This window comes from Lygodium microphyllum, chromosome 19, assembly GCF_053477565.2.
Source record: "Lygodium microphyllum isolate KBCC chromosome 19, Lygodium_microphyllum_v1.1.10, whole genome shotgun sequence".
Taxonomy (NCBI): domain Eukaryota; kingdom Viridiplantae; phylum Streptophyta; class Polypodiopsida; order Schizaeales; family Lygodiaceae; genus Lygodium; species Lygodium microphyllum.
Genome location: NC_141153.1, coordinates 31,677,234 through 31,705,149, shown reverse-complemented (window position 1 = coordinate 31,705,149; position 27,916 = coordinate 31,677,234). Strand labels below are relative to the sequence as shown.

At 40.7% G+C, this 27,916-nt stretch overlaps 1 protein-coding gene across 1 annotated transcript in view; it reads left to right on the top strand.

The window, feature by feature from the left end:
* The window catches only part of LOC148019711 (Endosomal targeting BRO1-like domain-containing protein), a 37,123-nt gene extending 16,065 nt beyond the window's left edge, over positions 1-21,058 (top strand). Inside the window, exon 8 of the mRNA XM_087699856.1 lies at positions 20,546-21,058. Coding sequence (XP_087555982.1) covers positions 20,546-20,751 — 206 coding nt within the window. The 3' untranslated portion in view covers positions 20,752-21,058. The remainder of the gene's footprint in view (positions 1-20,545) is intronic.
* Positions 21,059-27,916: the final 6,858 nt, after the last annotated feature.

The window sequence follows — 27,916 nt, the reverse complement described above, 5'->3', positions numbered from 1 at the left end:
GGCCAAGTGGACACATTGTGGCCCAAATAAAACAATCGACTATATCATAAATGCCTAGCCCACAAATACACACATAGACTCGCACATAAACTGAATAATATGCTACCATCCTCTCTTAGGTCAGGGGTGATCATTGATTTGGTACAATGATAATGACTCATAGTGTATATAACAATGACCATTGGAATGGACCATGTATACCTAAGCAACAGGTGATCAAGCCACTACCAAGGTTCCTTAGAGTGCCTTAGAGAGAACTTGATGTTGATGTTGATCATACTAGTGCTTGAAAATAGAAAGTAGTTGTAGCAGCTGTCTATGTTTGTCAACAATGCCTTTGGAGTAGCATATGTGACCATGGATATCTCACCTTCAGCCGCCGCTGCCAAAGTGTCCCCTCATATGAGCATAGACTAGGAGCAAATCCTCCTTTCTATCAAAAAGGCAGCCATCTTAAACCGGACTGTCAATCCCAGTTCCAAGATTTCAAAAGCTGTTAGACTTTTGTCAATGTGAAAGGGAAGCCCCTCTTTGGGTCCTTTGCACTAATTATATATGCGAATTATAGATGAGGCCCAATTGCCCCACCTCACCACCCTCTCACACTTTTCTAGCACTAAGGCACTAAGGAGTCATGAGGGATGACCGCACCACTAGCACTAGAAAGCAGCACAAGAAGGGCAGCTATGCCCTTCCTGTTTTGGGTAGAGGATAAACCTTGTTATGCCTTGGCTGGAGGATTTGAATCAGAGTTGGAGTCAAAGTCGGAGGAGGATAAGAACTCATCAAATGAGTCAATATCTTGCTGCTACTTCTCGTGCTTCTTCCGTGACATTGCTAGTTCCTTGCAATCCTTGCATAAATGTTCCTTCTTACCACATTGATAGCACTATGCCATTGTCTTCTTCCTATCACTCCTCTCTGAAGTTGCAAAAGCCTCCTCTTGGCAACCATATCAAGATGGAAGCTACCCATGTAGCCCTTGCAACTACCATGTCTGTATTTTTTTTATCTACTAGCATCATATGTATCAAGAGTAGTCTGTTTTAACGCATGTCATTGTAGGTGTTGTAGAGTTGTAAGGCATGCCAAGGGAATCGACAATTATATTGTGTTAGATTACGGGAGATAGATTTCTTCAGACTGATGGAAGCACGAGTGTTCTTCACCTCCCAACCACGTCTAGATAAGTGCTGGCCCTCAATCTTATCTCTTTGCCAGCCGTCAACTTGCTGGAGTCTTACTATTCCTGGACTCCCTTACTCTCTAGGCTCCCCTTGACCCCGTTCGGGCGCCCAAGAGCTCGGACGGTCATTCTCGTGTATGTTCCCCTAAATTTACCTTAATGTAACATTAAATATCCCTTTTAATGTCACATTTCACACTTATGACATTAATGTAACATTAAGTATTACTTTTAATGTCACAGTAATGTCACATTTCCTTCCCCTTAAGAATCGGGTTCGTCCTCGAAAACGATATTTGGAAGGTCTAACTGTAAATCGGGAAACCTTTTCTTTAAAGTACTTACTCGCTCCCATGTTGAGCTTTCCTCTGAACAATCTTTCCACTTAACCAAACATTCTTGATAAATAGTATTCCTCGTTCGTCTATTACGAACATTTAATATTTTTTCTGGTTCATGTGGATTAGATTGGTCATAGAATAACTCCTCAATATCATCATTTAAGATTAGATTATCCAAATCACCCAGCTTCTTCCTTAGTTTGCTTACATGAAAAACTGGATGTATTTTACTACCAGCAGGTAGTTGGAGCTTGTAAGCCAATTCTCCCACCCTTTTAAGTATTATGAAAGGACCACAATACCTTGGTGAAAGCTTTGGACAATGTCCCTTTTTCATAGTTTTAGTTTGTTCAGGCACCTTAAGATAGACCAATTCTCCTTCTTCAAAGGAGATGTCTCTTCGGTGAGGATCTGCATATGCTCTAGCTCGACTTTGAGCCTTTTTAATATTTTCTTGAGCAAATTTTAACATATTATTCATATCCTCCAAAAAGTCTTTAGCTGCCTGAACCTTTTCCTTATGCAGTCCTACTGCAAAAGGAGCTCTGGGCTGAAACCCATACATCAACATAAATGGACTATATCCAGTGGAAGAGTGTTTGGCACTGTTATATGCAAACTCTGCTATCGGTAAATACTCTTCCCAATTAGTTTGCCTTTTGCTTACATATGTCCTAAGCATATCTTCAAGAATTTGGTTAACCCTTTCAGTTTGCCCATCTGTTTGCGGATGATCCGCCGTACTCATGCTAAGTTTAGTATCCAATTTCCTAAATACCGCACGCCAAAAATGGCTATCAAATTTTCTATCCCGATCAGAAACTATATTTGCCGGAAGGCCATACAATCGGTATATGTTCTCTACGAACAATCTAGCCAATTCTGGTGTTTTAACATCAGTTGAAGTTGGAATAAACCTAGCCATTTTGGTTAACCTATCCACAATTACCCACACAGAGTCGTGCCCCCTCTGTGTTCTAGGTAAAGCAACAATAAAATCCATGGAGATACTCTCCCATTTTCCCGAAGGAATTTCTAATGGATGGAGAAGTCCTCCCATTTTTAATTTTTCAGCTTTATTAACCTGGCATTTATTACATTTGACCACATAGTCAAGGACGTCCTTATTCATTCCAGGCCAATAGAACTGCCTTTTAATAAGACTATAAGTCTTATTAACTCTTGGATGTCCCGCACTAGGGGTATCATAACACTCAAAGAGTATCTGGCGCCTTATTTCTATATCTTTCGGGACACATACCCTACCCTCGTAGAGTAAATAACCATTATCAATGGTAAAATTCTTCCACTTGAATCCAGTTTGAGCAACCCCTGATGCTCCATTTCCTAGTTGAACATCTTCAGATATTCCTTCCTCAGTAGAAGCACTTTCATTTGGATCCCCATTTTTTATTGCTTCCCATATGTTGGAATATGCCGGATCAACCTGACATTTCCCTTTTAAAGATTCAAGCAAATTGGAAGTGAACTGAGTAAAACTCAATTCATTAATGATGGGCATTCTGCTGAGTGCATCAGCTACTATATTATACTTTCCTTTTCTATATCTTATTTCATAGTCGAACTCTTGGAGGAGTTCGGCCCATCTGGCTTTACGCCCATGTAAATCTGGTTGATCATTAAGCCACTTAATGCTTTCATGATCCGATAAAGTCAAAAGTTTGGCACCATACAAATAGTGCCTCCATTTCTTCATTGCATGTACTATTGCATACAGCTCCCTCTCATAAACAGAATAATTCTGTTTTGCACGATCTAATTTCTTGCTTTCAAAAGCAACTGGTCGACCTTCTTGTAATAAGACCACGCCTATTGCCTTGTCACTGGCATCAGCTTCAACCACAAATGGTTTATTGGGATCCACTATTAATAATACTGGAGCTGTAACAATAGCTACCTTAAGTTTTTGAAAACCTTCTTGTAATAAGACCGCGCCTATTGCCTTGTCACTGGCATCAGCTTCAACCACAAATGGTTTATTGGGATCCACTATTAATAATACTGGAGCTGTAGCAATAGCTACCTTAAGTTTTTGAAAACTTTCATTTTGGTCTGTTCCCCAATTAAAACTTTTCCCTTTCCCTTTAAGTTGGTCTGTCATTGGAACAGCTATTTTGGCATAATCTCGAATGAATCTACGATAAAATCCAGATAAACCTAGGAAGATCTGCAGCTCTTCCAGGTTCCGTGGAGGTGGCCATTCAATAATTGCCCTTACTTTTTCTGGATCCATGTTGATTCCCTCTTTCGAGATTATATGCCCTAAATATTTGACCTCTTGTGCAAAGAATTCACATTTAGTTTTCTTCGCATAAAGGGAATGTGTTCTTAACAGTTGGAATACTAATAATAAGTGTTCCAAATGTTCTTCTCTTGATTTACTAAAGATCAAGATATCATCCAAAAAGACTACTACAAAATGTCCTAGATAGGGCCGTAAAACACTATTCATCAACTTCATAAAGGTAGCTGGTGCATTAGTGAGTCCAAAAGGCATCACCAAAAAATCATAATGCCCGTATCTAGTACGAAATGCCGTTTTGGAAATATCTTGTGCCTTAATTCTTATTTGGTGATAATCTGATCTTAAGTCTATCTTTGTGAAGAATTTTGCCCCTTGCAATTGATCAAAAAGATCTTCCATTCTGGGCATAGGAAATTTATTCTTCACCGTTATTTTATTAAGTGCTCTATAGTCAACACAAAGTCGCATAGAACTATCTTTTTTCTTTACCAATAAAATTGGTGAAGCCCAAGGTGAATTACTGGGTTGAATAAACCCTTTATCCAGGTAATCCTTAATTTGTCTTTCAACTTCTTGATGCTGTGTTTCACTTAACCTATATGGTGGTTTTGAAATTGGGTGTGTATCCTTATTTATATCAATTGGATGATTTATTTCACCCCTATCTGGTGGAAGGCCACTAGGTAAATCAGAAGGAAACACATCTTTAAAATCATCTAACAAAGTGTTCAATTCATTATTTACATTCAATTCGCAAACATAAGAAAATTGTTGCTTTATATTACAGAAAGTAAAAATACTCTGTACAGGAAGAGACCATAACATATATACCTCACAAACTTCCTTCTTTATCAGCTTCTGAACTTCAGTCGAACACAGCAAAGGATTATCAAATACTTCATGTTCACCTTGAATGACAAAAATCTTACCATCCCTTTCAAATTCCAGTGTATTATGGTGATAGCTACGTTTCAAGGATGGTTCCAATCTCCATAGCCACTCCCTCCCTAGAGCAATGTCAGCTCTTTCCATGTTCATTATTTGGAAATCAAGCTTATCTTTATATCCTTGAATCTCGATTTCCAAATTGGATACCATTGTATCCCATATTTTATTGTCTTGGCCTTGCATCATACGCACAACGTATTGATGCTCACTGTTTTGTTGGGGAAGTTTCAATTTTTTGACAAGTGCATAATTTATAAAATTATGTGTGGCAGAGTCATCAATCATGACTCTAACCCGTTTTCCAGCTATCAATCCATGTACTCTAAGTAAATCATGTGGCCCAAAGGTAGGCTGCCACAAAGAAGTTGACATACAACACTTATGTTGTACATCCATGTGCAAGACCTCTAAAGATTTATACTTTTCATGCCCCTTTAATTCTAAGGTCTGCATTACATGGATTTGTTTTTCTTTTCCCTTGCCCTTGTCCTTTTCTTTGTCTTCTCCCTTTTTCTTTTGAGGGCAATTCCAAGCAGCATGGTTAGGGGATAGGCAATTAAAACACAATTTTTGTTTTTTGGCCTTATCAAAGTCATCAGGACTTAGCTTTGGCCTCATATATGGTTTCTTTTCAAAAGGTTGTTTTTTACCTTTGAAAAATGACATTTTTCTTTTAAATTTGCCCACAAATTTTGAGGTTTCTAATTCCTTAGACTTGGGCTCCATATCAGTGAGACTGGTGAGTGTACCTGGACGCATACTATCTTCATAAATTAATGCAAATTTAATTGCCTCTTCAAGCGTCTTAGGTAAACTCCGTTTTACTTCCTTTTTACAGGCTTTATCCAGTCCCCTAATGAATCCTCTTGTTTTTTGGAATTCATCAATTCCTTCTAGTTTGAGGATTATCTCATGATATTCCTCCAAATATGTCAGTAGGGGTCGTCCCTTTTGTCTGACATAATCCCAATCTTCCCAATTTCTTTCCATTTCATTTTCAAGAAGAAATTCTTTTAAAAATACGGATTCAAATTGAGCCCAAGTTTCAGGTATTTTATTCGCCTCCTTTAAGGTTCGTCACCACTTATATGCTTTGGGGCCCAAAGTTAAACTGGCCTCCAGTGCTTGGAGATGTGGTGGTGTATTTTTTAATTTATGTAAATCTTCCCATTTTTGGAGGAAATTAAAGATTGTATCTTTATTCCTATCTTTTTCCTCCCCGTAAAATTGAGGTGGTTTCATATCCTTTAAAACCAGATTATCCCTCAATTTATGATAGGTTTGGGGTTCTTTAGAATCTCGAATGGTCGCATCTAAATCTTTCGATGAAGATGGGACATTTGAGATTTCTATCTTATTCTTGTCTTTTTCCAACAATAAAGTTAACTGAGATTTTATTTCAGTTAGTGTTTGAGTTAAAAACTCCATTTGAACCCCCTGAGTTTGCACACGAGCAGAAAGATCATCAAATTGCTCTCTTGTGGCAAAAAATTCTTCCCATTGTTCTTCTTGTATGTCTGGTTCATGGGGATCTACCATAGGTTGATCCCCAGAACTAGAACTTTCCATTACCCTTTCTTTCCCTTTTTCTGCCATTAATACACTAGAATTGGAAAGCAAAAATAAGAAATTTGCATACAAGATAAAATACTTCCCTGATTTTTTATGGCAGGCTGTGGCTTCAGTTATGTATGAAGTTTTCTGCCTGTCTCACAGCAGTTGCAGTCTTATCCGCCTCAGAAGCAGTCCTATCTGTCAATAGCAATCTGATACTGGCAGCTCCACTTCTGATCTGTTTCTCGCGGTTGCTGGCAGCTTCACGTCTGAGCTGGTTCGTCCTCGCGAATGCTGGCGACTCCACTCCTGGTCCTCGCGGATGCTGGTGGCTGCTCGCCTGGTCCTAGTTGGTCTTCGTGACCTTGGTCCTTACGTTTTTTTTAATTATTCTTTTCTGTCCGTAACGAGACGGGTCGCCTTGATATGGTATAATCGTTTCCTGCCCGCAACGAAATGGTCACATTAATGTGACGTGACGTGGCTTCTCCTCTTAATTTTTTCTTTGCGGCCCGTTTTCTTATGTGACGGGGCAGGGCGGAAATACTCCGTCAGATCGCGTGACGGTTTTCTTATGTGACGGGGCAGGGCGGAAGTACTGCACGCGACAGGACAGGGTAGACGACACGCTTTCTCATGCGATGGAACAGAACACTTCTAACTGATGGCCCGCTTCTTGACTGACGGCCTGACAGATTCTTAATGATCAGAAACATAGGCTCTGATACCAATGTTAGATTACGGGAGATAGATTTCTTCAGACTGATGGAAGCACGAGTGTTCTTCACCTCCCAGCCACGCCTAGATAAGTGCTGGCCCTCAATCTTATCTCTTTGCCAGCCGTCAACTTGCTGGAGTCCTACTATTCCTGGACTCCCTTACTCTCTAGGCTCCCCTTGACCCCGTTCGGGCGCCCAAGAGCCCGGATGGTCATTCTCGTGCATGTTCCCCTAAATTTACCTTAATGTAACATTAAATATCCCTTTTAATGTCACATTCCACACTTATGACATTAATGTAACATTAAGTATTACTTTTAATGTCACATTAATGTCACATATTGCTAGTTGTGGGAGCTGTTTTTGATGACGTCCTAGATAAACTAGGCTTGCCACATGCATCAACAATGTTAGTGACAAATGTGTGTAGATCTACTACCATTGGTTGTGATCCTCTCCTTTTTGTTAAAAGGGTATCTTGCTTTGCAGCCTTTTGTTGAATAAATTGATTTATCTCTTGTTGACATTCTCACAAAAAGAACCTAATGGCTTGACTCTCTCAAAAGGACTCTTACTTTGTTTTCCCTAATTGTGATTTTGTAGCCACAAAAGGTGCATTTCCAATGTTGGGATCCCCCCTCTCGATGTTGGCTTTTTTGCCGCAACTTCTATGTGCCAAAACCAATTGTCGGATTCTTTGTCCTTACCATTAGTACAAGGGGTGGGAGTTTGGGAAGATATTGCTAAGGGGGCTTGGAAATATGATGCCATGGTGAACTTGTTACCTTAGAAAAAGGAAGAGAGAGATATTAACATCTTTTGAGTCCAAAATTGGCCCATGAGACAAAACCATGCAAATGATGATTGCCACTAGATATCAAGGTGTGATATGCTAAAAGATAATCAATGATATACTGTGCAAAGAAGCTAAGGTGACGTATAAGACAAGACAATGCACATGTAGGGATACAATAGGAGGATGAAGTAGTACTTGTTTGGTTGCATGGCTAAATATGAATATGATACATTGATAACTAGCTCCACTCTATAAGGATTAGTGGTAGAGTATGTCATGAATACCTAATGAAATAGTATGGGGGTAGCATCTTGACTGATCTCTCAGCTCTGGCAGGTATTGCCTGTGTTGTTTGTGGGTCTCCCTTCTCTCTCTCATGTAGCCTTTGTGTCTAGTATCCCTATGCAACCGGTCTGCATGCTTGTAGTAACGATGTGTGAATCATTTGAATCACAACTAGGAAGAAGTGGCCCAAGGAGCATTGGTTTGGGGACTCTAAGACCAGTTTGAGGGAGGTGTCCCCATAGCATGGGGTATCTAGCTCAGATTGTATTGTAGGCACTACATTTGCAAATGTAGTGCTCCTCACTCTCCTCCTCCTCCTAGCATAGCTTGTAGATCCACCAAGCTTTAGAAATGCGGGTTGCTTGCTTAGTCTTGATCTTGAGTTGATAAGAGGCGACCATGAGCTTGTCCAATGCTCTACCTGTATCTCATGTGGCATGTATAGGTCTAGGTATCTAGGTCTCTCAATGAAGTCGTCGTTGTAGTCCTCAAAAAGTGGTCGTTGTAGTATGACATCTTCGAGGGAATAGGTTGGCGAGATGAGATCCAGGTATGCTATTTGTGTGGTTGGTAAAGGTCTTGTCACATGACCAAGTTCCTCTTAGTGTGAGAGAGGTGTATGAAGGGGAGTTAAGTCATATTGAAAGGGGGGGGGGGGGGGGAGTGGTCCATGTCGATTTGTATCCTGTGAGCTATTGCTTGCCCTATGCATACCATGAAGTTTCATGTCTTGTAGGAGGTAGCTGCGTAGAGGCCTTGAAGGCTCTCCTAGCTGTTTTGTTTGGGTGGATGTTGTGTATGCTATGTATGAAGTTGATGGTTTGAGAAAGAGCCTCCGACATCATGTTGGGTACATAAACTCTCTCTAATGATCTCATTGTGAAGATATGATAGAGTTTGCATTGAGAAAACACAAAGCGTACGAGCATGACTAAAACACAGTAACTCAGAGAGTAACGCAAACACAAACTCTAAACGTAAAATGTAAACTCAAAACTCAAAACACAAAAATACAAACACAAACAAAGAGAGGAGAACTTTGGAGTTTTGAGTGAATGAATCAATGAAGTAAATGAATGTAAGAGTGTATAGAATGCTCAAGGATAGAGTGTGAGTGATGATGTGCATCAACGATGGATTGAGTGCTGAAACCGCTAGTTAGAGCTGTAGGAGTGTAGAGGAAAGCTGAAAGCTGTTCACCACAGGTTGTAGACAGCTAGGCGACGAGAGGTGTGAGATGATGGAGGCTGCTTGCTGGACAGTGAAACACAGCTGCAGCAGTTGTCGGAGAGGGGGAGAAATCAGTCAACCAGTAGAGCAAGAGGTGTAAACGCAAGTTGGAAATGTGTCAGAGAGAGGAAATCAATTGGCGATGGCAGCAGGACTGCACATGCAGCTGAGAGGGACCTCTAAGTAGTAGGTGGTAGTAGTACACTGGGTGCTAAGGACTGTTGATTTGGGTTGGGGATGGTTGATGGCTGAAATCTGCACGTATGAGTGAGAAAGCTACACACAAGGATGGGGTTAAATGGTGAGTAGCCTATCTGTTTATGGATGTAGAAGGATTCTCCTAAATTAGGGTTTTTCATGTGGGACATAGAAACTCTCTAGAATTGCTCCCCATTTAATGACACTTTTGGTAATTTACATGTTTTGGAGTTGTTTTGAAGAGGTCATCAGTATGCAATGAATTTTTAGCTTAAGATCCCCTCTTAGACCCAAAATTGGAATCAGAAAGGGACTGTAAGAAAAGATCAGCTTAGGCCCATTTGTATCCTAAGGCCTCCCACACTCCAAAGTAGACAGGGCATTAGACAAATGGTGCATGTTGGAATGGCCTACCAAGACTACAAAGGCAATGGTATTTTACCAAGGGAGTCTTAAGTGATCACCGTAGAGAGGCTAAGGCATCAGACAAATGGTGCTTGTCGACTGCCCTGTAGCCAATTAGGTTTTGCAAAGGCGAACGGAAGCACATTGAATGTTTTATTTAATTTTTTTTAAAGGAGAGGAGATATAGATTGTGGCCTTTCAAGTAATTGTACCTTGTTGGAAAAAATGAAAGGGGATGGTTAGATCCAATACATCACAAAATAGACATGCTATCCCAACCACTTGTGGGTATCGATGATGAGGTAAAGGGTAATGAAGTATGGTGAGGGGTGGTAAGGAGGTGAAGAACCTCCAATAGAGACAGCTCAAGATTTGCCTAGATATGCTCTACAGAATGAGATGCATAGGGTAATGCTAGATGATGAGAATGTGTATGTAGTAGTTGCCACTTGGACAGTGTCCCTTATGGGAAAATCGTTTACTTTCCAAAGTGCCCTTTTATAAAGATGATGATGATGATTATGCAATGTAAAGGGGAGGTTCAACAAGGGAGAGAGGTGGATGTTGAAGACAAGTTCCGAATCTTGTAGAATAGCAAGAAAGGGTAGGAACCCCCCTCATGTAACCAACCTTTTGCATATCGATTGTTACTAAGACATATTGGCTCAATGATTCAAATTAATTTGATTCTCATATGCTTTGAAAGGCAATTTGTATTATTATAAGTGTTTCAAAATATGATTAAATGTTTATCTTTCTATTCAAGGTGGCCAATGGCCAGAATGCCTTATAATTATACTTGGGCTATCATTAATGAGATGTCCAAGAGAAATTAAAAGTTTAGTTAGACGGTTAGATTGATCAAAAAGCTCAAAAGACTAAGACTTTTATACTCGAGTAGTCACATTGACTAGAAGCCCATATAATGAGTGGTTTCAAAAGTGAAACTAAATGCTTATGATCAAAGAAATAACCATGAACCAGTGAACCTATACAATTAAGCTTTTCAAAATCTAAATTTGGTAACTCCTAAAATTTAGGAGATTACTATGCTTGAAAGTTATCAAAATGGAAAATTTGTTCACGTGAAAGGATCTAGAATTTCACAAGGAATAATTTTACAAGGAAAAATTTGTTCACGTCAAAGGATCTAGAATTTCACAAGGAACAATTTTATATTTAGTGGCTGTCTCAAATAATTAACCATTTGAGAGATTTTTAGAGTAGAAGGTTTTGAAGTTTCTTTCTCTGGAAAAGTGACATGTGGCATCTAGAATAGGACATGTGTCGTTTTGAAGAGACTAGTGTCCCTAAACTTGTCATTTTCACAAATACTTATCATTTGTAGCCTCTACTTTCCACTTTTGAGCACTTAAGCTCCACATCTATATATTGGAGGTCTCTCTCTTTGTTTCGAACAAGCCCATGCTGAAATTTCAGTCATATGCTTTGCACTCTCCTGTCTATCACTCATCCAAGAAGCACTTTCTACTTAGCTTGGTTTAATCTCAACATTGAAGAAGAAAATCAGCTTGTTGCTTGGAGTGCACAAAAATTAGGATTTCAAAACCCTAATTTTCAGAAGTGTAGCAAATCAATCCTTTGTATATGGTTCATGTACTTGGTATCCGTGGTTTGTTTCAATAAATTCATGTAAAGGGAGAGGGGCCAGTTTTCCTCTCAATGTGGTGTTGACGCTCTTCTTTCGCTCTCTTCCTCTTTATTTACTGATTTTCATGGTGATAATTGATCAAGTTGGTTAAGTTCAAAGTTTCGTCATTCTCATATTCTTCTGTGCACTTACATCTCAACCTTGGATGTCGAAGCCAAAGGAGGAAGAGGAGCATAATATCTGTCTTCATATACTGTCGATAACCATGATGATAGATGAAGACGAGGATGAAGTACCTCGATTGGAAGAGCAAGGTAAAGGACACCGCCATGATAGTATCAAGAGAGATACTACATGATCTACGTTGGGAGTGGAAGCTTCCGTGCTGCTAGAAGAGTAAATCTCCGAGGAAGATGAAATCAGGAAAGGAATGGTGTGTATCCCAAGTCTCAAGCCTAGGAAGAATTGATGTAGACTTGCATGTCAACCCTACATTGAAATTCAAAAAACCTGCAAGAGAGATCAAAATCTGCAAAACAAAGGTTAGTAGTGAGAAGCTTCAAAGTAAACAAAATAGAAAAATAAAGTGAAATGAAAGATGTGCAATGAGTGTGTGTGTATGAGTGAATATAGTGGAAGAATAAGGAAGGAAAACCTAAGGATATGGCCAGTATTGCATTCTTCCATTAGTAGATCGTTGCCAATGAAAGATGTGACAAGGTATCGTTGCCAATGAAAGATGTGACAAGGTGGGGAAGTATACCCAAGGTGGGGTGCAAGAGGAGATCCTAGAATGGATGCAAATAGTGCTTTGGGTGAGGAACCAATAGACCAATCAGGTAATCCTTTAGGACCAAAAGGAGTAGATGGAGCAGTAGCAGGAGGCGTAGCCCCATTGGATTGTCTAGCAGGAGTGTAGACATTCGCAGTGGTTTGTTGTGGTTTTCGAGGTGGGAGACCTTGGGCCTTGATACAACACTCCTTGTCCATATGGCCCAATCGCTAACAATGTGCAAATCCCATTCTTTTTAGGAAGTTGCTGCCATCTAGGTTTCGTTTCTTTGCTTCCATCTGAGAAAGGGCTGTCACCCTTGTTTTGAGCTGCCTTCATATCTTGAGAGTTCTTGCCATCTCTAGTTTTCCCTTGCGAAGAAGAGACAACCATATCCCTCTCTGAATAAGAATGTGGGAAGGACTTCTTGTGGACTTGATCATCCATCACCATCGGCCAAGGGTAAAAGAATGTGCTCACATGTGGGTACGCGGAAGATACAGTGTTAGAATGGTGACGTTCCCCCTAATGATGTACTAGGGTGCAAAGTGGCATTCATTTGAGGATAGATGACATGGGGTGTAGAGAAAGAGAAGGAACTAGGGGCAAAGATGAAAGACCCAACTCTCTGTGTGTTGGATGGAGAAGTGGAATGCAACCCTAAATTATTGAATGTAAAAGAAAGAGATTCAAGAGATGTAGGTGGGACCAGAGAGAAGTGTGAAAGAGAAGTGCCAATTCCATGCTTAGAAGAAACAAAAGATACAATTCTAGGTATATCTATGGATGTGTATATCTGCAACTAGAGCCTCCTTGATTAAAATTGACATAGTGAAAATTATTTGGATTGTGCACACCAAAAGGAGAAATAAGAGAGGGTTTTGATTCATAAGACTCGAAAGGGTTATATGAACCTAACATTGGGCTTGATTGAGATGAAGAAGATGGTTTGCTAGTCATCCAAAATGCTGTATGTTCTCCTTGATTAGAGAGGTGGCCAGCCTCACCAACCGGTCTGGACGTAGTAGAAAAGATGGTGAGGGAGATAAGTTGGACCATATTTGTTGCACATGAATTCTTCAAACTCCTCATTTGTCATGAAGTCAGGAAAAGGAGAAGAAAGTGAAAGTGAAGGTGAATGGTTGTCTTCCCCGTTGAGTCTATAATACTTTCTCAGGGCTTCTAGTGTTGGAGAAGCCTAATAAGATAATAGGATCCCAAGAAGGAGTCTGAGACATTGTGAAACGGTTGTGTGTTCGTGTATCTCGCACAAAACCAAGCCTTTACGATACCACATGATACTCCTTAAAAGAGCATCGGCTTTGATACCATGTGAAGATATGCTAAGGTTTGCATTGAGAAAACACAGAATGTATGAACATGACTAAAACACAAAAACTTAGATAATAATGCAATAAATGCAAATTTTGAATAGAAAACGCCAACTCAAAATTCAAAATGCAAAAAGACAAACACAAATAGAGAGAGAAGAGAACTCTAAAGTGAATGAATCAATGCAATAAATGAATGTAAGAGTGTAAAAAATGCTCGAGGGCAGAGTGGTGAGTGATAACACCCACTGGAGATGGATCCTAAGCGCTGAAACCACATGTGGAGCTATAGAGTGCGGAGGAAGGCTGAAAACTGGTCACCTCTGGCTGGAGACAACCAACAACAATAGAGAAGGTGTAGGATAATGGAGACTGCCTAATGGACAGCAAAACACAGCTGTAGCAGGTGTCTGAGAGGGGGCAGTCTTAGTTGTTGACGTCCAATGTTGTCAAATCTGTCTTGTTCAGTACGACATGTTTGATCATGTCTGATGGCGTCTAATGGAAATTGTTAGACTGTTGTAAAGTGCATGTTTGTGACCATTTGGGGTAGTTGTAGGTGTTGTTTAGGCTTCCTCTTCCACAACACGTGTACATGCCCCCATGTTTGGCACTATATTCTCTCCCTCTTTTTCCTCTCTAATTTCAAATTCAACTTTCAAGCTTAACTTTCAAGCTCTCTATTCTCAAACTCTTTCTCCTCAAGCTCTCTATCCCCACTCTCTCAAGGTCTCCTTCGCCCTATCTCCACTCTCAAGCTCTCCATCCTCTCTATCCTCAAGCTCTTAATATGTGAAGTCATGGTATAAAGTCTCTAAATGTTTGAAGTGTATTATTGTAAGTCCCAACCTTAAGTATATGCATTAAAATTATATGTACAATTTCTTTTTAGCGAACGTAGCATTGGACGTAGGTCCAAGATTTATTAGTCCGATTAGTACTGTACTAGTATCGGATGGTACTAATTAGATGCCATCGGATGTGACAACCTTGGGATCGGTAACTAGTGGACCAGCACTGTAGCAGGAGTTGTAAATGCAAGCTGGAAGGTGTTGGAGAGAGGAAATTGGTTGGCAATGGCAACAAGACTGCAAACATAGCTGAGGGGGACTCTTGACAGTAGGTGGCAGTAGTAGACTACTGCAAGGATCTGGAAGACGTTGAGCCGTAGTTGGTAGGGGTTGGACAACAAGGAGGTGGTTGATGGCTGAAATCTGCACATATGAGTGAGAAACTTGCACATAAGGATGGGGCTAAATGGTGGGCAGCCCATCTATTTATAGATGTAGAGGGGTCCTCCCAAAATAGGGTTTTGCATGTGGGACACTGAAACTCTTTATAGCTACTCCCCATTAAATGATGCTTCTTTTAATTAACATGTTTTTGGGCTGTTTTAAAGAGCTAATTAGTAGGTAATGAATTTTTAGCTCAGTGCTCATGTAGTATTGATGGTTTGCTGCAGATAATTCGTGAGAGCATGATGATCTATAGTCTCTCAATTTGTGTCCATAGATATGCAGCCAAGCCACAGGTCCAAATGGGTGCACCATACATCATGGCTAGTGTGACCAATGTGTCAAATAGCCACCTCTAAGTGTGAGGTTCCTCGAAATGTGCTTGGTGACATTCTCTCTCTGGCATAGCCAATGTTGCTTATCCTCGTGTGAGTCGATCTTTGGTTGCCTATATCATGTGAATCTCCCAATGGATGTAGTGAATGTGACCTCAAGTAGACATACGAGTCCACAACCTTCATGTGTCCATCCCCTAGATCGATCTCCTCCTCATTGGGGCTAATGTGCGGAAGATTGGGATCTTGGTTTTCCCAAGATTAGTTGTCAATCCACGTTGTGTGCAAAAGTCATGAAGGGGATGGAGATGTCACTGTAGACCCTCCTGTGACTTAGAGACCAAAACAATATCGTTCGTAGAAAGCATAATAGAGACCGGTGTCCTTGCTATGTCTATCCTATCACTTCTTTGTGTGATGTGGCCTTTTGTCTCATCAATATTGAGTCCAAAGAGTGTAGGGGAGAGAGGGCATTCTTGCTTCACTCCAATGATACTAGAGACCATGCCCCAAAGTCTTGGGCATCTCACTTGGCCTATGACCCTCTCGTATAGTGGATAGATGCCCCAAATCATGTCCCATGGAATCCCTAGTGTTTGTAGCTTGTGTAATAGTCTATCTTGTGGAACTGTATTGAAAGCTTTGCGGAAATCCACAAAGCAACAATAGAGTCTCTTCTTTCTCACTTTTGCCTACTCAATCATGCCTCTCAGGGTGAAGATGTGGTGGTGTAGAGAATCCCCATCTAAATCGAGCATGTCCCTCTGCTCTCAATCTCACTCTCTCTGCATAGGCATTGAGCTCTACCTTCATCATTGCTCCATATATCTTGGCCAATGTGTGGCCCACCATGATGTTCATGTAGTTATCAAACTCTAGGGGATCTCCAAACTTGTGGATAGGCACAATGGATTATGGTATGCATGGTCCACTCATATGGGAAGCCTTCTGTTGGAGCTTTGTTAAACATAAAAGCAAAGAGAGGAGCCAAAATGTCCACTGTGTGAATGAAGTGCTCACCTTCTATACTTGTGTGATCCATCAATCATCCATGTCGTATGTGCTCTATCACTCTCCTCACCATATCATGTCTCAAGAAGGTGGATGTGGTAGGGTGAGGCTTTGGTAGCTGAGGAATTGGTAGTTGGTGTGGTGCATCATGTAGTCTCTTTGCATTGAGAGAGAGAGAGAGAGAGAGAGAGAGAGAGAGAGAGAGAGAGAGAGGCAGTTTGTAGGTGATACTATGACAATCTGTAGAGCAGCATATAGTGAGTTGGATCTTGGGGGAAGCTACTAGGTGATATTATGACAATCTGTAGAGAGAGAGGCAGCTTGTAGGTGATACTATGACAATCTGTAGAGCAGCATATAGTGAGTTGGATCCTGGGGGAAGCTACTAGGTAATCTTGATTAGAGAGAGAAGGGGGGGGGGCGGGGGGGCAGCTTATAGGTGATATTGTGACAATTTGTAGAGCAGCGTATAGTTAGTTGGATCTTGGGGGAAGCTACTAGGTAATATTGGTTGGTAGGTAGTTCGGGTGGAGGAAACAGTAGTCCAGAGGTTGTTCTAGAGTCCGTAGAGAGCTTGGGTGTTGGTGGAGGTGGTGGAGATGGCCTTGCAGTCGATGGAGCTACTGGTAGGCACGTAGAATAGGGTGATGGCAAGTGAAATTGTCATGGCAGAGATGGCTGGACAGTGGATGGAGCTGTGAGCAAGCTTGTAGAGCAGAGGGGCGATGGCGAGTTAAATTGTTGTGGCGGGGTGGAAAATGTGCAACATCTCTTTTGGGAGCAATGTGTAGAGCAGGGCGATGGCGAGTTAAATTGTTGTGGCGGGGTGGAAAATGTGCAACTTCTCTTTTGGGAGCAATGTGGGAAGGTACAACCTTTGTGTTTTAGTCTAGGTATGGTTTGAATCCAACGTTCCATGCCACGTGGCATCCCACATGTCATCCTTGTCCTGTCATGTCCTGGGACACGACCTCTTGTGGTAGGTGATGAAATCAGAATAGGCCAGTTTCAGGATGCATTTGATAGGCATCTCGGGTTTCAGGAAACGTCCTTACATCTCGAAGCTTGTCTTGTGTGTCCCTCGTTGCTCTGTTGTGAGGTTATGGAATAAGTGAGTTTCATGGATCAAATGAAATTCTAGGCTTATATATATGTGATTGAGTCCTAATTTTGTATGCCGTTAGAGTTGTAAAGCTTGTTTATGATGTTGCACTGGCTGCTTTATAGTGCTTTAACTTCTACTTTTTGTGAAGTTGCAAATGAAGAAGGGTTACTTTTTGGTAGTAGAAGGGAGGAAATCTGCTCGACTTGGCCTGTTTTCTGAGGTTTGCCTGCTTGCTTGCTGTTTGACTCAATGTTTGCCTGCACACTTTAGCTGTCATGTCATCATCTGCACTGATGCTGGTCACAAAGTTAGGTTTTTCCCGCTCTCTTCATCATGCTACTAGAGCATGGATCCTGAGTTCTTTTATGGAGCCAAAATTTTGACTCCTATGCAAACATCAAAATTGTGGGAGATTGGGAGCTAGTAGCACTCCGGGTCACAACCACATCCCAAGGATTGGCGTCCCATACCACCAATCCACACCATCTCGATGTATGGATGTGACGGCCAACGGGCCTAGAGTCCAAGAGTGGTGATCACACAATGAATGTGCACAATAGAGCCTTGAGTCCTATAAAAAGGCATGTGGTGATCACACAATGAATGTGCACAATAGGGCCTTGAATCCTATTAATAGGCCTTGATTGTCCTAATCCCAAATTGTCCTTGGTTTATTCACACTAAGTCACTTCATGACCATTGTGATCCATGCTACTAGCGCCCACCTGGATGTCCAAGGATGTAACACTATCCACCACTCCACTATTTGAAGTTGGTGACAAGTCCCATCATTTCCTCTCCTCTCCAACACTTCAGCATGGCTTTTGAGAGTATGCAATTACTAGAAGAGGATGACTAGTTGTGCTCATTTGTGACAGTGTTTTGGTCTTCTCTCGATCAAGCAATATCTTCAACATAGCGAATCTTTTCTTGAACACTATTACCATGTGGTCACTCCCTATGAAGGGTTGACATTCAAATTTTACTTACACTCTTTCTGGAGTGTAATTCTTGTTGGAGGTCACTCAAATGGCCACTTCTCAATTACTCAATTAAACTCCAAGTACAATGTTGTAAGGCCCCCAAATGAGGAGAACCCATAATGGGCATTGGATATCTTAGGCTTTTTTTTTTAAAACACTAGAAGGGGTCTAACCTTGTAGACTAGATGATTATGAGATGGCCTATGAGGACTTGACGTTGGGTCAGATGGGGAATGGTTAATGATGGTAGTGGAGTAAAAATCTGAGGTACTTTACATTGGGTGCCTATCATTTACACTTCATCCATGGGGTCTGTGCCCTTATTGGGGGTTTGAAGGGGGACCAACAGCCCCTTGGTGGGGGTTTCGGGTAGGAGCCCTTGGCTCGATGGCATAGGAAGTATTCCTTAGATCGTTGTATGTCATATAAGTAGTGTCCTTGGCAGCGGGTGGTGGATCGATTGGACCCGATGGCATAGGGAGCATTCCCTAGATCATTGTATGTCATACAAGTAGTGTCCTTGGCAGTGGGTGGTGGATCGGTTGGACTACATGGGGGGCAAACCGCCCATGTGCGTCTAGACTCTATGACTAGTTGGCCTTAAGCAGTATAGATTGACAAATGCTGTTATCCTCCAGCCCATTATAGCTATTGAGGACTTAAACCTTCTGTACTCACTGTCCTCCATCCAACATCTGTTTTGGATCACCATTGAAGCTTGTAAGAGCGCACGGGTGGAGAGCTTTTGGCCACTAGTTTTATTAGTTTGGTATATAGAAATTTTTATTCTGTCCTATTCTCTTTTGTACTTGTCTCTGTCGTTATCCTCTGTTGTGCTGTGTTTTCCTTCAATTCTTTGTGCGGCTTTAATTTCTTTTTGGATTTCCCATTGATAACAACATATTTTGAAAAAATGCATGTGCACACACGTGGAACAACCTACACAGGCACTAATAAGGAATGGGTTGGAGATGCACAAACCTCCTCAGAGCAACAAGATCCTACTTGAAGGATCTATGGGCACACTATAGACAAGTGGCCATGCATTTCATTGATGTTGAAAATGCTTCTGATGGAATGGTGAAAATGCTTAAGATATTGGGGAGCATTGAGTGAGAACCCATCCAGGGTATATTGATGCTACCAGCATGTATGGACTTCATTTCTCATGCAGGAGTCGGAGTTCCAGTGTCCGCATGGAGGTTTGGATGTGTATCCACTGTTGTGCTGTTCTGGTAGGATAGTGAAAAAGCAGCAGGATCCCAGCCTTCAGAAGTGATAGATAGCTTCTAACTCCTAAGAATTGGACTGTCTGTGAAAAGGCTTGGCAACTCTGGCCATGACAAAATTGCTGGTAGCAAGGCTTTACCTGTGTCCAGTCCAAAAGGGCATCGAGTCTGCTTGATGGAGGCTCATGGGGAAATATTTATGGTTTTCAAGGTTCACCACAAAAGCAGCAGCAGACTTCATGTATTGCCTGTGTAACATGGCATCATGATCATGTACAATGGACCAGTGAGTGCAAGGGGGTGCATGACACAAGTGGATGTAGTGGGGTAGGTGGAAAAACCATGGTTTCTGGGCTGAATTTATGTTAGAGCATCACGATTGTGTACAATGGTCCAATGAGTGCAAGGGGGTGCATAACACAAGTGATGAAGTGGGCTAGATGGAAATGTCATGGCTTTCTGGGTCTGAATTTATGTTTAGCTGATTGGATCTGCAATGTAAAGGTAGATGGCTGGAAGATCAAAATCATTGCTGTTTGGAACAGTACATTTATTTATAGCCTGCTTTCAAATTTTACGAAGTGGGCATGTGTTTAGGTAGCATCTGAGCTTCTTCGGCTTCTGTTATGGTGTGCCTGTAGATTTGCTTTATGTTCTGTTCTAACAAACTTCTGTCAACGTTCCGACTTGACCAATGAATGAAGTTTAGGCCTCACTGTTCCTAGAAGGGTGAATGGTTGCTGTTTTCCTTGAAGTTCAGTTGTTGGATTGTCGATGCTTAAGGGAGGCCCTTTGTCTTTTAAATTCTCATAGGCTTATACATGTGAAAGCCAAAGCTCGTTTTAGGAGCTTATTGTTTCTGTAGTCAAAAGACTTCTGCTTTATGGTGGCAAAAATCTGCAGAGCTTTGTTGTATGCTTACCACTGTTATTCTCCTGTTACTTTTGCACTAGAAGAAGCTTCAACGTCTACTGATTTTTGATGTTCTTTGGCTACTGTTGCAGGTGAAGATGCTTGGAAGGCTGTATTCAAGCGTGAAACTGATGTTCTAGGGGATTTACTGAGAAGGTGTGAAAATCAGAATGAGTTCATCTGGCGTGAAAAGCTTCCCAGGTTAGAGGAATTGCCTGTTCTGGAAGGCAAAAAGATTGTATCTGTGGTTGACTATAGACCATCAAGGCTGGATAGGGAATTCATATTTGTAGCCTAATGCAAACTGATGCAGCCAATTGGTAAGTGGTTTGCTGTAGACTGTGCCATGACCCAAATTCGGTTTAGGCCCCTGTTTACAGACTTTTCGGTACATAAGACATGTATAATAGCCTAAGAGCCTAATTCTTTGCATGTAAAAGCCCGTTGATACTAGCAAAGCTGTGCAATACGAGTGCGAAAGAAGTTTTGACTCTACTACAGACCAATTAAATAGGGATGGATCAAAATGATGTTTGGAACAAGTACACCGAACCTTATGGCAAATCCTAATTGGAGTAACATACTAGTTTGGAATGCAAGATAGTGTACCTACTCAATCCCTTTTATGTGAATGATGGTCACACACACAATGCAAGATAGACTAGTGTATCTAAAAATCCCTTGAATGTGAATGATGTGGTCACACGCACGTGCGCGCACACACACACAAGAAGAGGTTCGGATAAAGTTTACCGGAGGTAAAGATGGAGATTTAATTGGGTAGCTAGATAGCTGAAATTTGGCACTATGTTTTGTGAGATGATTGAAGCATTCTTCCAATGGTGCCTTAGCTGAAATTGTAATAATGGAGTCGACACTTGGGGTTTTGATCTCAAGAGGTTTACAAGGCAAGAGTTCCCTCTTGATTACTATTTGCATTAGCCCTCTCTTGAGAAATATGGAAATGGTAATAGGGATGTATTAGGGGCTTTCCATTGCCTACTAGTAACGAAATTTGGAATGTGGGTTTGAGAATGAGAACTTTAATGTGTTGCAGGATGATAACTCTTTGAATGCTATTTTGAATGCACATTCAGACTTTTGAACTTTTATTCTATAATCAATGCCTTAATGATTGGAATGCCTCTCTTGAACTATGAGGTAGAGGACGAAAGATGGCTAGGTGAATCTTTGTCTTTCCCTCCTCTACTTCCTTGGCTTGTTGCCAATGCTCTTGGGTAGGTTGTCTTTCAAGGCATTAGATTTGTAGGTCATCTTTTGGAAAAATGAATGGTTTTAGGAAAACAATGAACAAGTTAAAATGGAACCGTGTTTGTATGGTCAACAAATTGATTATATGTAAAACCATTTTTACTCCAACTTGGGTTTTGTAGTAGTAGTTTTTTGTGGTAGCAAGAATGCTTGTGAATCTGTTGAGCTCTTCATAATGTTTCACAGCACCTTATTGCTTGGTCTCAATCACTACTAAACTAAGATTGGTGGTTTGGGCATAAAGATGTTGAGGGAGAGAGCTAAGATGCTATTTGATATAGTGAGGAGACTAAATGAAGAGCAACTTTGAGCAATCATGTTAAGATGCATGATTGCTCATGATAAGATGTATGATTGCTCACTTTACTTTTCTTAGTGGACCTTGGGATAAGCTTTGTGGAAGGAGTTGTAAAGGGCTAAAAATCAAATCACCTTTTTCTAAGATAGCTCAAGATGACATGAATCCTCTCTTTGCCAATTGTGGTGGATTTAAATTATGTTTGAGGATGTACTTTACATTGTCAAAATGAATGTTGCCTCTCTAAAAGGGTGTGTAAAGCAGGTGACAAGACCTCTAGAATAGCAGTGCCTTTGCCTTTCTTGGACTAGGACAATATACAAATCATTTGCAAGGATAAACCTACCATATTTGGTTGATAGCTTTGGCAAGCCTCTTCTTTAGTGCAAGGCAGTGTGAATTTGAAAAACATACAAAATGAATTGTTTCTAATGGCTACAAGCAAATGGAAAAGTTGGCATCGTAGTTGGAATTCTTGGAGATACAGGCCTTGTAGAATTTGAAAGGCCACACCCCTCTAATTAGTTGAATCTATCTTTATGGAGGATTTTGATTGTTAAGAGAGAATCAAGTAGAAGCTAAAGCAAGGACAAAGATCATACAAAGGCTTCTGTCCAAACTTCCAAAACCTTTGAACCATGCATTACATATGAGTTCTTGTATCATACTACTTGTGCACATTTATGCATGTAGCTTACATGCCATACAACCATAAGTGATGAGCTAGGGAGCCTGTTAAGATTGGAAAAAGCTCATCTTTCATCTTAAAAAACTCTATGTAGGAGACTTATGGGCAAGGAACACCCCTTAGATCATAGGTATGGGATCATGGCCTATGAATTTTGCACTAGCTTACTCACCTTTCAGTTTTTTGTCATTTGTATCTTCCATATGATGCAAAAGCTAGATTGCAAGATCAAGCTATGTACTTGTACCTGTCTTCGAGCTTGTGTGGTAGAAAATTGAGTGAGGTGTTAGATCTCTTATTCCTTGTTTTGCTTGTATTTTGGAGAGATTATCGGAGCTCAACCAATATTTATGGAATCAAAATTCTTGATATGGATTGATCAAAGAAGTCCAAGATTAAAGCTTATTAGTGAAGTCATGGATCCATTGACCTTAGTCATTGAGTTTGTTAGAGTAGACTACAATGGCTAGTAAGCTAGGTCAGAGTGTGAGGATAGATCACCTTCTATCTCACATAGAGAGGTCTAAATATGCCGGTTGGTAAGGCTTCCAAAGTCATTATGTGCATGTGACTGAGATGTAATACATGGTGATGTGCATGATCAGGCTCACTATAATGCATCTCTCTATTGTGGTTCCATTGTGAGGACCTATGAAGCGTTTGAGAAGAGCCATTGATGCTTATCCACCCAGGAGCAGAATATGTAGAGATGGTTTTCAAAAATTGCTATCACAATTGCGGAATTTGCAATAAAGCTCAGTATTAGTGTAATGCTTGAGCTATGTGCATTGGCAAGGTTGCTTGCTTAGTGTAGAGTTTTAAGATTGTATCATAATCACAATTTGTAAGTACAATTGGTTACTAGACTCATAATGTATTGTCTCATTACCTAGCTCTCTCCCTCCCCCTTCCCCATTTTGATGATGATCTTGTTTATTCATTTTCATCTCCTCATGTTGAAAATATGAGAGAGAGAGAGAGAGAGAGAGAGAGAGAGAGAGAGAGAGAGAGAGAGAGAGAGAGAGAGAGAGAGAGAGAGAGAGAGAGAGAGAGAGAGAGAGAGAGAGAGAGAGAGAGAGAGAGAGAGAGAGAGAGAGAGTTTATTATCATCCACGGAAGGCCAAATTATGACCCATGGGACCTTTCTAGATATACAATGATTCTCCTCCCCCATGGTAGGAAAGGGTAGCTACAGTGAAAGAACGATGTATGTAGCGTGGTTCTCTTGAAATTGTAACATGCAGGTGATGAGAGCCCCTAACTTCGATATAGGAGTAGTGGTCAGAAACTAGTGAAGTGGCCCCTGTAAAGAGATGTCAAAGTTAGCCCGTATGTGTGCATATGCTAGGCATGTCATAATCATGTGCTCCCCTGATTCTACACTCTGTAGTCCACACAGCTTGCATAACCTCATCTCTCTTGCTTATCCACTCCATGCACCTGTCTCGATCAATAAAGTGTGTGATCGAGTTTGAAGATATGCAATAGTCCATTTAAATACCACTGAGAGCGGGTTGGCTATGTATGGCTGTGTGTGTGCCTCTGCCTGCATGTAGGATTCCCAACATGAAGGATAGGTATGCATACTGTAATCAGCAAGTTTGCCATGTGCGCGCACACACACACACACACACACACACACACACACACACACACACACACACTCTCTCTCTCTCTCTCTCTCTCTCTCTCTCTCTCTCTCTCTCTCTCTCTCTCTCTCTCTCTCTCTCTCTCTCTTAGAGGCCACATCACCTTCAACACTACTCATAGAATAGGAAAGGACCACTCAAAGATTGCAACTCACTATCCCTCGTAGGGCCATCACCACTCATTCAATCTTGCATTTACCTAACCATGCATGACCTAGGATACTAGGATTTGTCGGAAGCATGCATCCTTAGGTACTTACAATAGTGAACATCACACTACACAAGGGTGTAGATATATGGTATCTTCAATGGCATAGGGACACAAACCTAATCATTAGGTCACTCATGCACCTGATTTATCCACCCTTGGTCTCTCTTGTCCTACTTAGGCACTTAGGTGCACTTAAGGCACATTCTAGGTCCAACTCAATTAGAGTCCTTGAATGAGACATGTAGTAAAATCTCACTCTCCTTGTGTGGAATTGAATCAATCACTCAACTCAAGGTGCCTAGGAAATTCTCATTATACATCAGGGAAAGATAAGAAGTGCTCGAGGTCGTGAAACAGTGAAGTTGGAACTAGCTAGAGATTGTGATTTAAGGGACACTACAATTGAGTGTCAACAAAACTTGATCCTCTTCACGACCAAGACTTGTGTGAGTTTAAGCTTTGAATTGAGTTGATACTTACCCTAACAAACATTACCTAAGCTTGCTTTAATAAGTTCTAACAAAGTGCTTGTCTCTTTGCTTGCTCATTTCAAGTGGGACTTACTAAGTGAAGTGACATTAGCACGACTCATGACATTGAACTAGCTTGGTTGAAATAGCCTATCAAAGCAAAGCTTGGACCCATCATCCTAATTGCTCATCATAGTTGTTGAACAAATCCAATATCTTAAAACTCTGAGAAAGTTTTCTAAAAGCATGAGGAGCAACAAAGAAACTTAGAACTTAACAAGGAGAAAAAACACATCAAAGGATTGATTGTAAGTTGCACAAGTGCACACAATTTAATCAAACACAAGGAGAATGGACAATTTTGCTTCAATAGATCACATCTAATGGGAAATCAAACTGAAAATTCAGAGAGGAAAAAGACATTAAGCAATAAACTTGTGGTAATTAACTCAAGAGACTCAAAGACACAAACTCCTAGAAGGAAAACATCAACATATCCTAAAGTCACACACACACACACACACACACACACACACACACACACACACACACACACACACACACACACACACACACACACACACACACACACACACACACGCACGCACGCACGCACGCACGCACGCACGCACGCACGCACGCACGCACGCACGCACGCACGCACGCACGCACGCACGCACGCACGCACGCACAAATAAACTTAGCTACAAGGAACATGACAAAAGAATAGGAAGATTGAAAGAGTTTCATCAAGCTGTCTAGAGCCCAATCCTTTAGTTGATGTGCTTGCATACCAAACTAGAACTCCCAACGTGACCTCTTTAGACTCAAGACAATGTTAGAACTAATCATAACCACACAAAAAGAACAAGCAAATATGCAAAGAGAGTTGACCCCATCAAGAAGTTAGATTTAAACTCATAAGGAACATAATCATCCAATGGTTCCCTATATGATTTAGTACCATGTCAACTTCTATGACTCCGACATGCTCCAAGATGGAAAGAAAGTAGCTAATACATTGCTAAAAGGACTTGTGGTACTTGAGCACAAGCAAAAATTCCCCTCATTGCTAAACAAATGGAGAAATATAGAGTAGGAGATAGTCCCTACAGCTTGAGTAGGTATATGAGGCCAATGATCTCATATCAAACTCAAGAAAAGTGCAAGACTTTGGATTGTGCTTATGTGAAAAAGGGAAAACTTCGTGTAAGGCTTGGAAGTTGCAAAAGAATCACATTTCTCTACAATGAAGGACCTTTTCATAATGCACTTTGTTGAAGCCTTGTATGGGAACAATATCATAATATGGATGATGAATGTAGCATAGTAGGAAGAAGAGAATATGAATGATTATGTGGCTAAGTGCAAAGTCTTTACATGAGAATCCCATTTATAGGAAGGTCTAGTGCAAAATTTGGGATTAAGACCTTCACCTAAGGCATTTGGGTGATAGAAATCTATTAGATGATGATTGAAAATCAACACTAGGTCAATTCAATATCAATAATGTACAAAATGGTGCAATTAGAATTGGTGACAACCTCTCTAAAGAAAGTAGAGATAGAAGGGGAAGAGGAATGGATGAATTCCAATCAAGCCAAAATAGTGGTGAAACCAATGCAACAAAAGAAGTCATTGTTGTGTCATTTCATAAAACAACAAGTTGAGCTCACAAAACTCATGGAAGCTATGAAGTAGCCAAGAGTTTATAAGCCACATATATGCTTCATAGAATGTGGTGGAAATCACTTTTCTTCAAAATATAATAGACTCACTTGAGTGTGCTCTAATTGTGGTCACTTTATCCATGATACAATCTATTGCCAAGCTCGTACAAGACTTGTGTAACTTGTGCCACATGCAAATGTTGGATCACAGTAGCCCAATAGAGACTCTTCCTATGCAAGAGACCCACACTTAGTATTGATCACCTTGCCTAATTAAGGACCAACCATTCCAAGGGCCAAGTTTAACCCTTTAACTATGCTGAAATCTCTAGGGCCAATCATAATGTTCCCTCTTATCTATTTCCTTGCGCATGTTATCAAAGAAGAATACAATGAGGAGTATACATAGCCTTACATTGCTTACAAACAAAGAGAGTAATGTAGTCATCATGGACTATTACTTGATTCTAATCATGTTATTAGGACGTGAAAAAGAAAGAAGCATGAACTACCTAGGAGAAACAATTCAATGTTGGAATTGGAATCAACCTAGGCGTATGTCAAAAAACCATCTAAAAATCAAGAATCTATATTAGAGGGCTAGCTTGTACCCAAGATGCAATGAGTGCATCATTACTCAGATGTACCTAGATTGTCCTAAATACTAGGCATCTACTAGTACACCATTTCTTTCTATAGGTCCTAACGTTTTAATTCAAAAGTTCAATGCCACAAACATTGTCCTCAATGATGAAGAGCTATTACCATTAGCATTTCTTAGGCTCAAACTTCTTGCTAAAAGAGATTTTTCATTGATACTCTCATTGGTGAAGGTGTGGATTTTAATATCAAAACCTATGATGCATGGATCAAAAAATTAAAACTATACCAATGTATGCAACCATAAATCCTCATGGACTTTTCACTCCCTCCTAGGAAGATGCAACAATCTCATGAACATCGAAATTGAAAGATTGTCAATCATGTTTTATGTGCTTCCAAATTGTAGAGATGTAGGAAAAGAGGTCTTGCTTGGAAGAACTTTTAGGTATGTGACTAAATGTGATGTTGATTATGGAGCATAACAAATACACTTAAACTTACCAAGCATAAAGATAATCATAGCTTTGAATAAAGGTAGTCTTGCCTACCCATAAGGAAAAGACAAGAAACTAGCTTTTGAGTCCACCACAAACCTTTGTGGA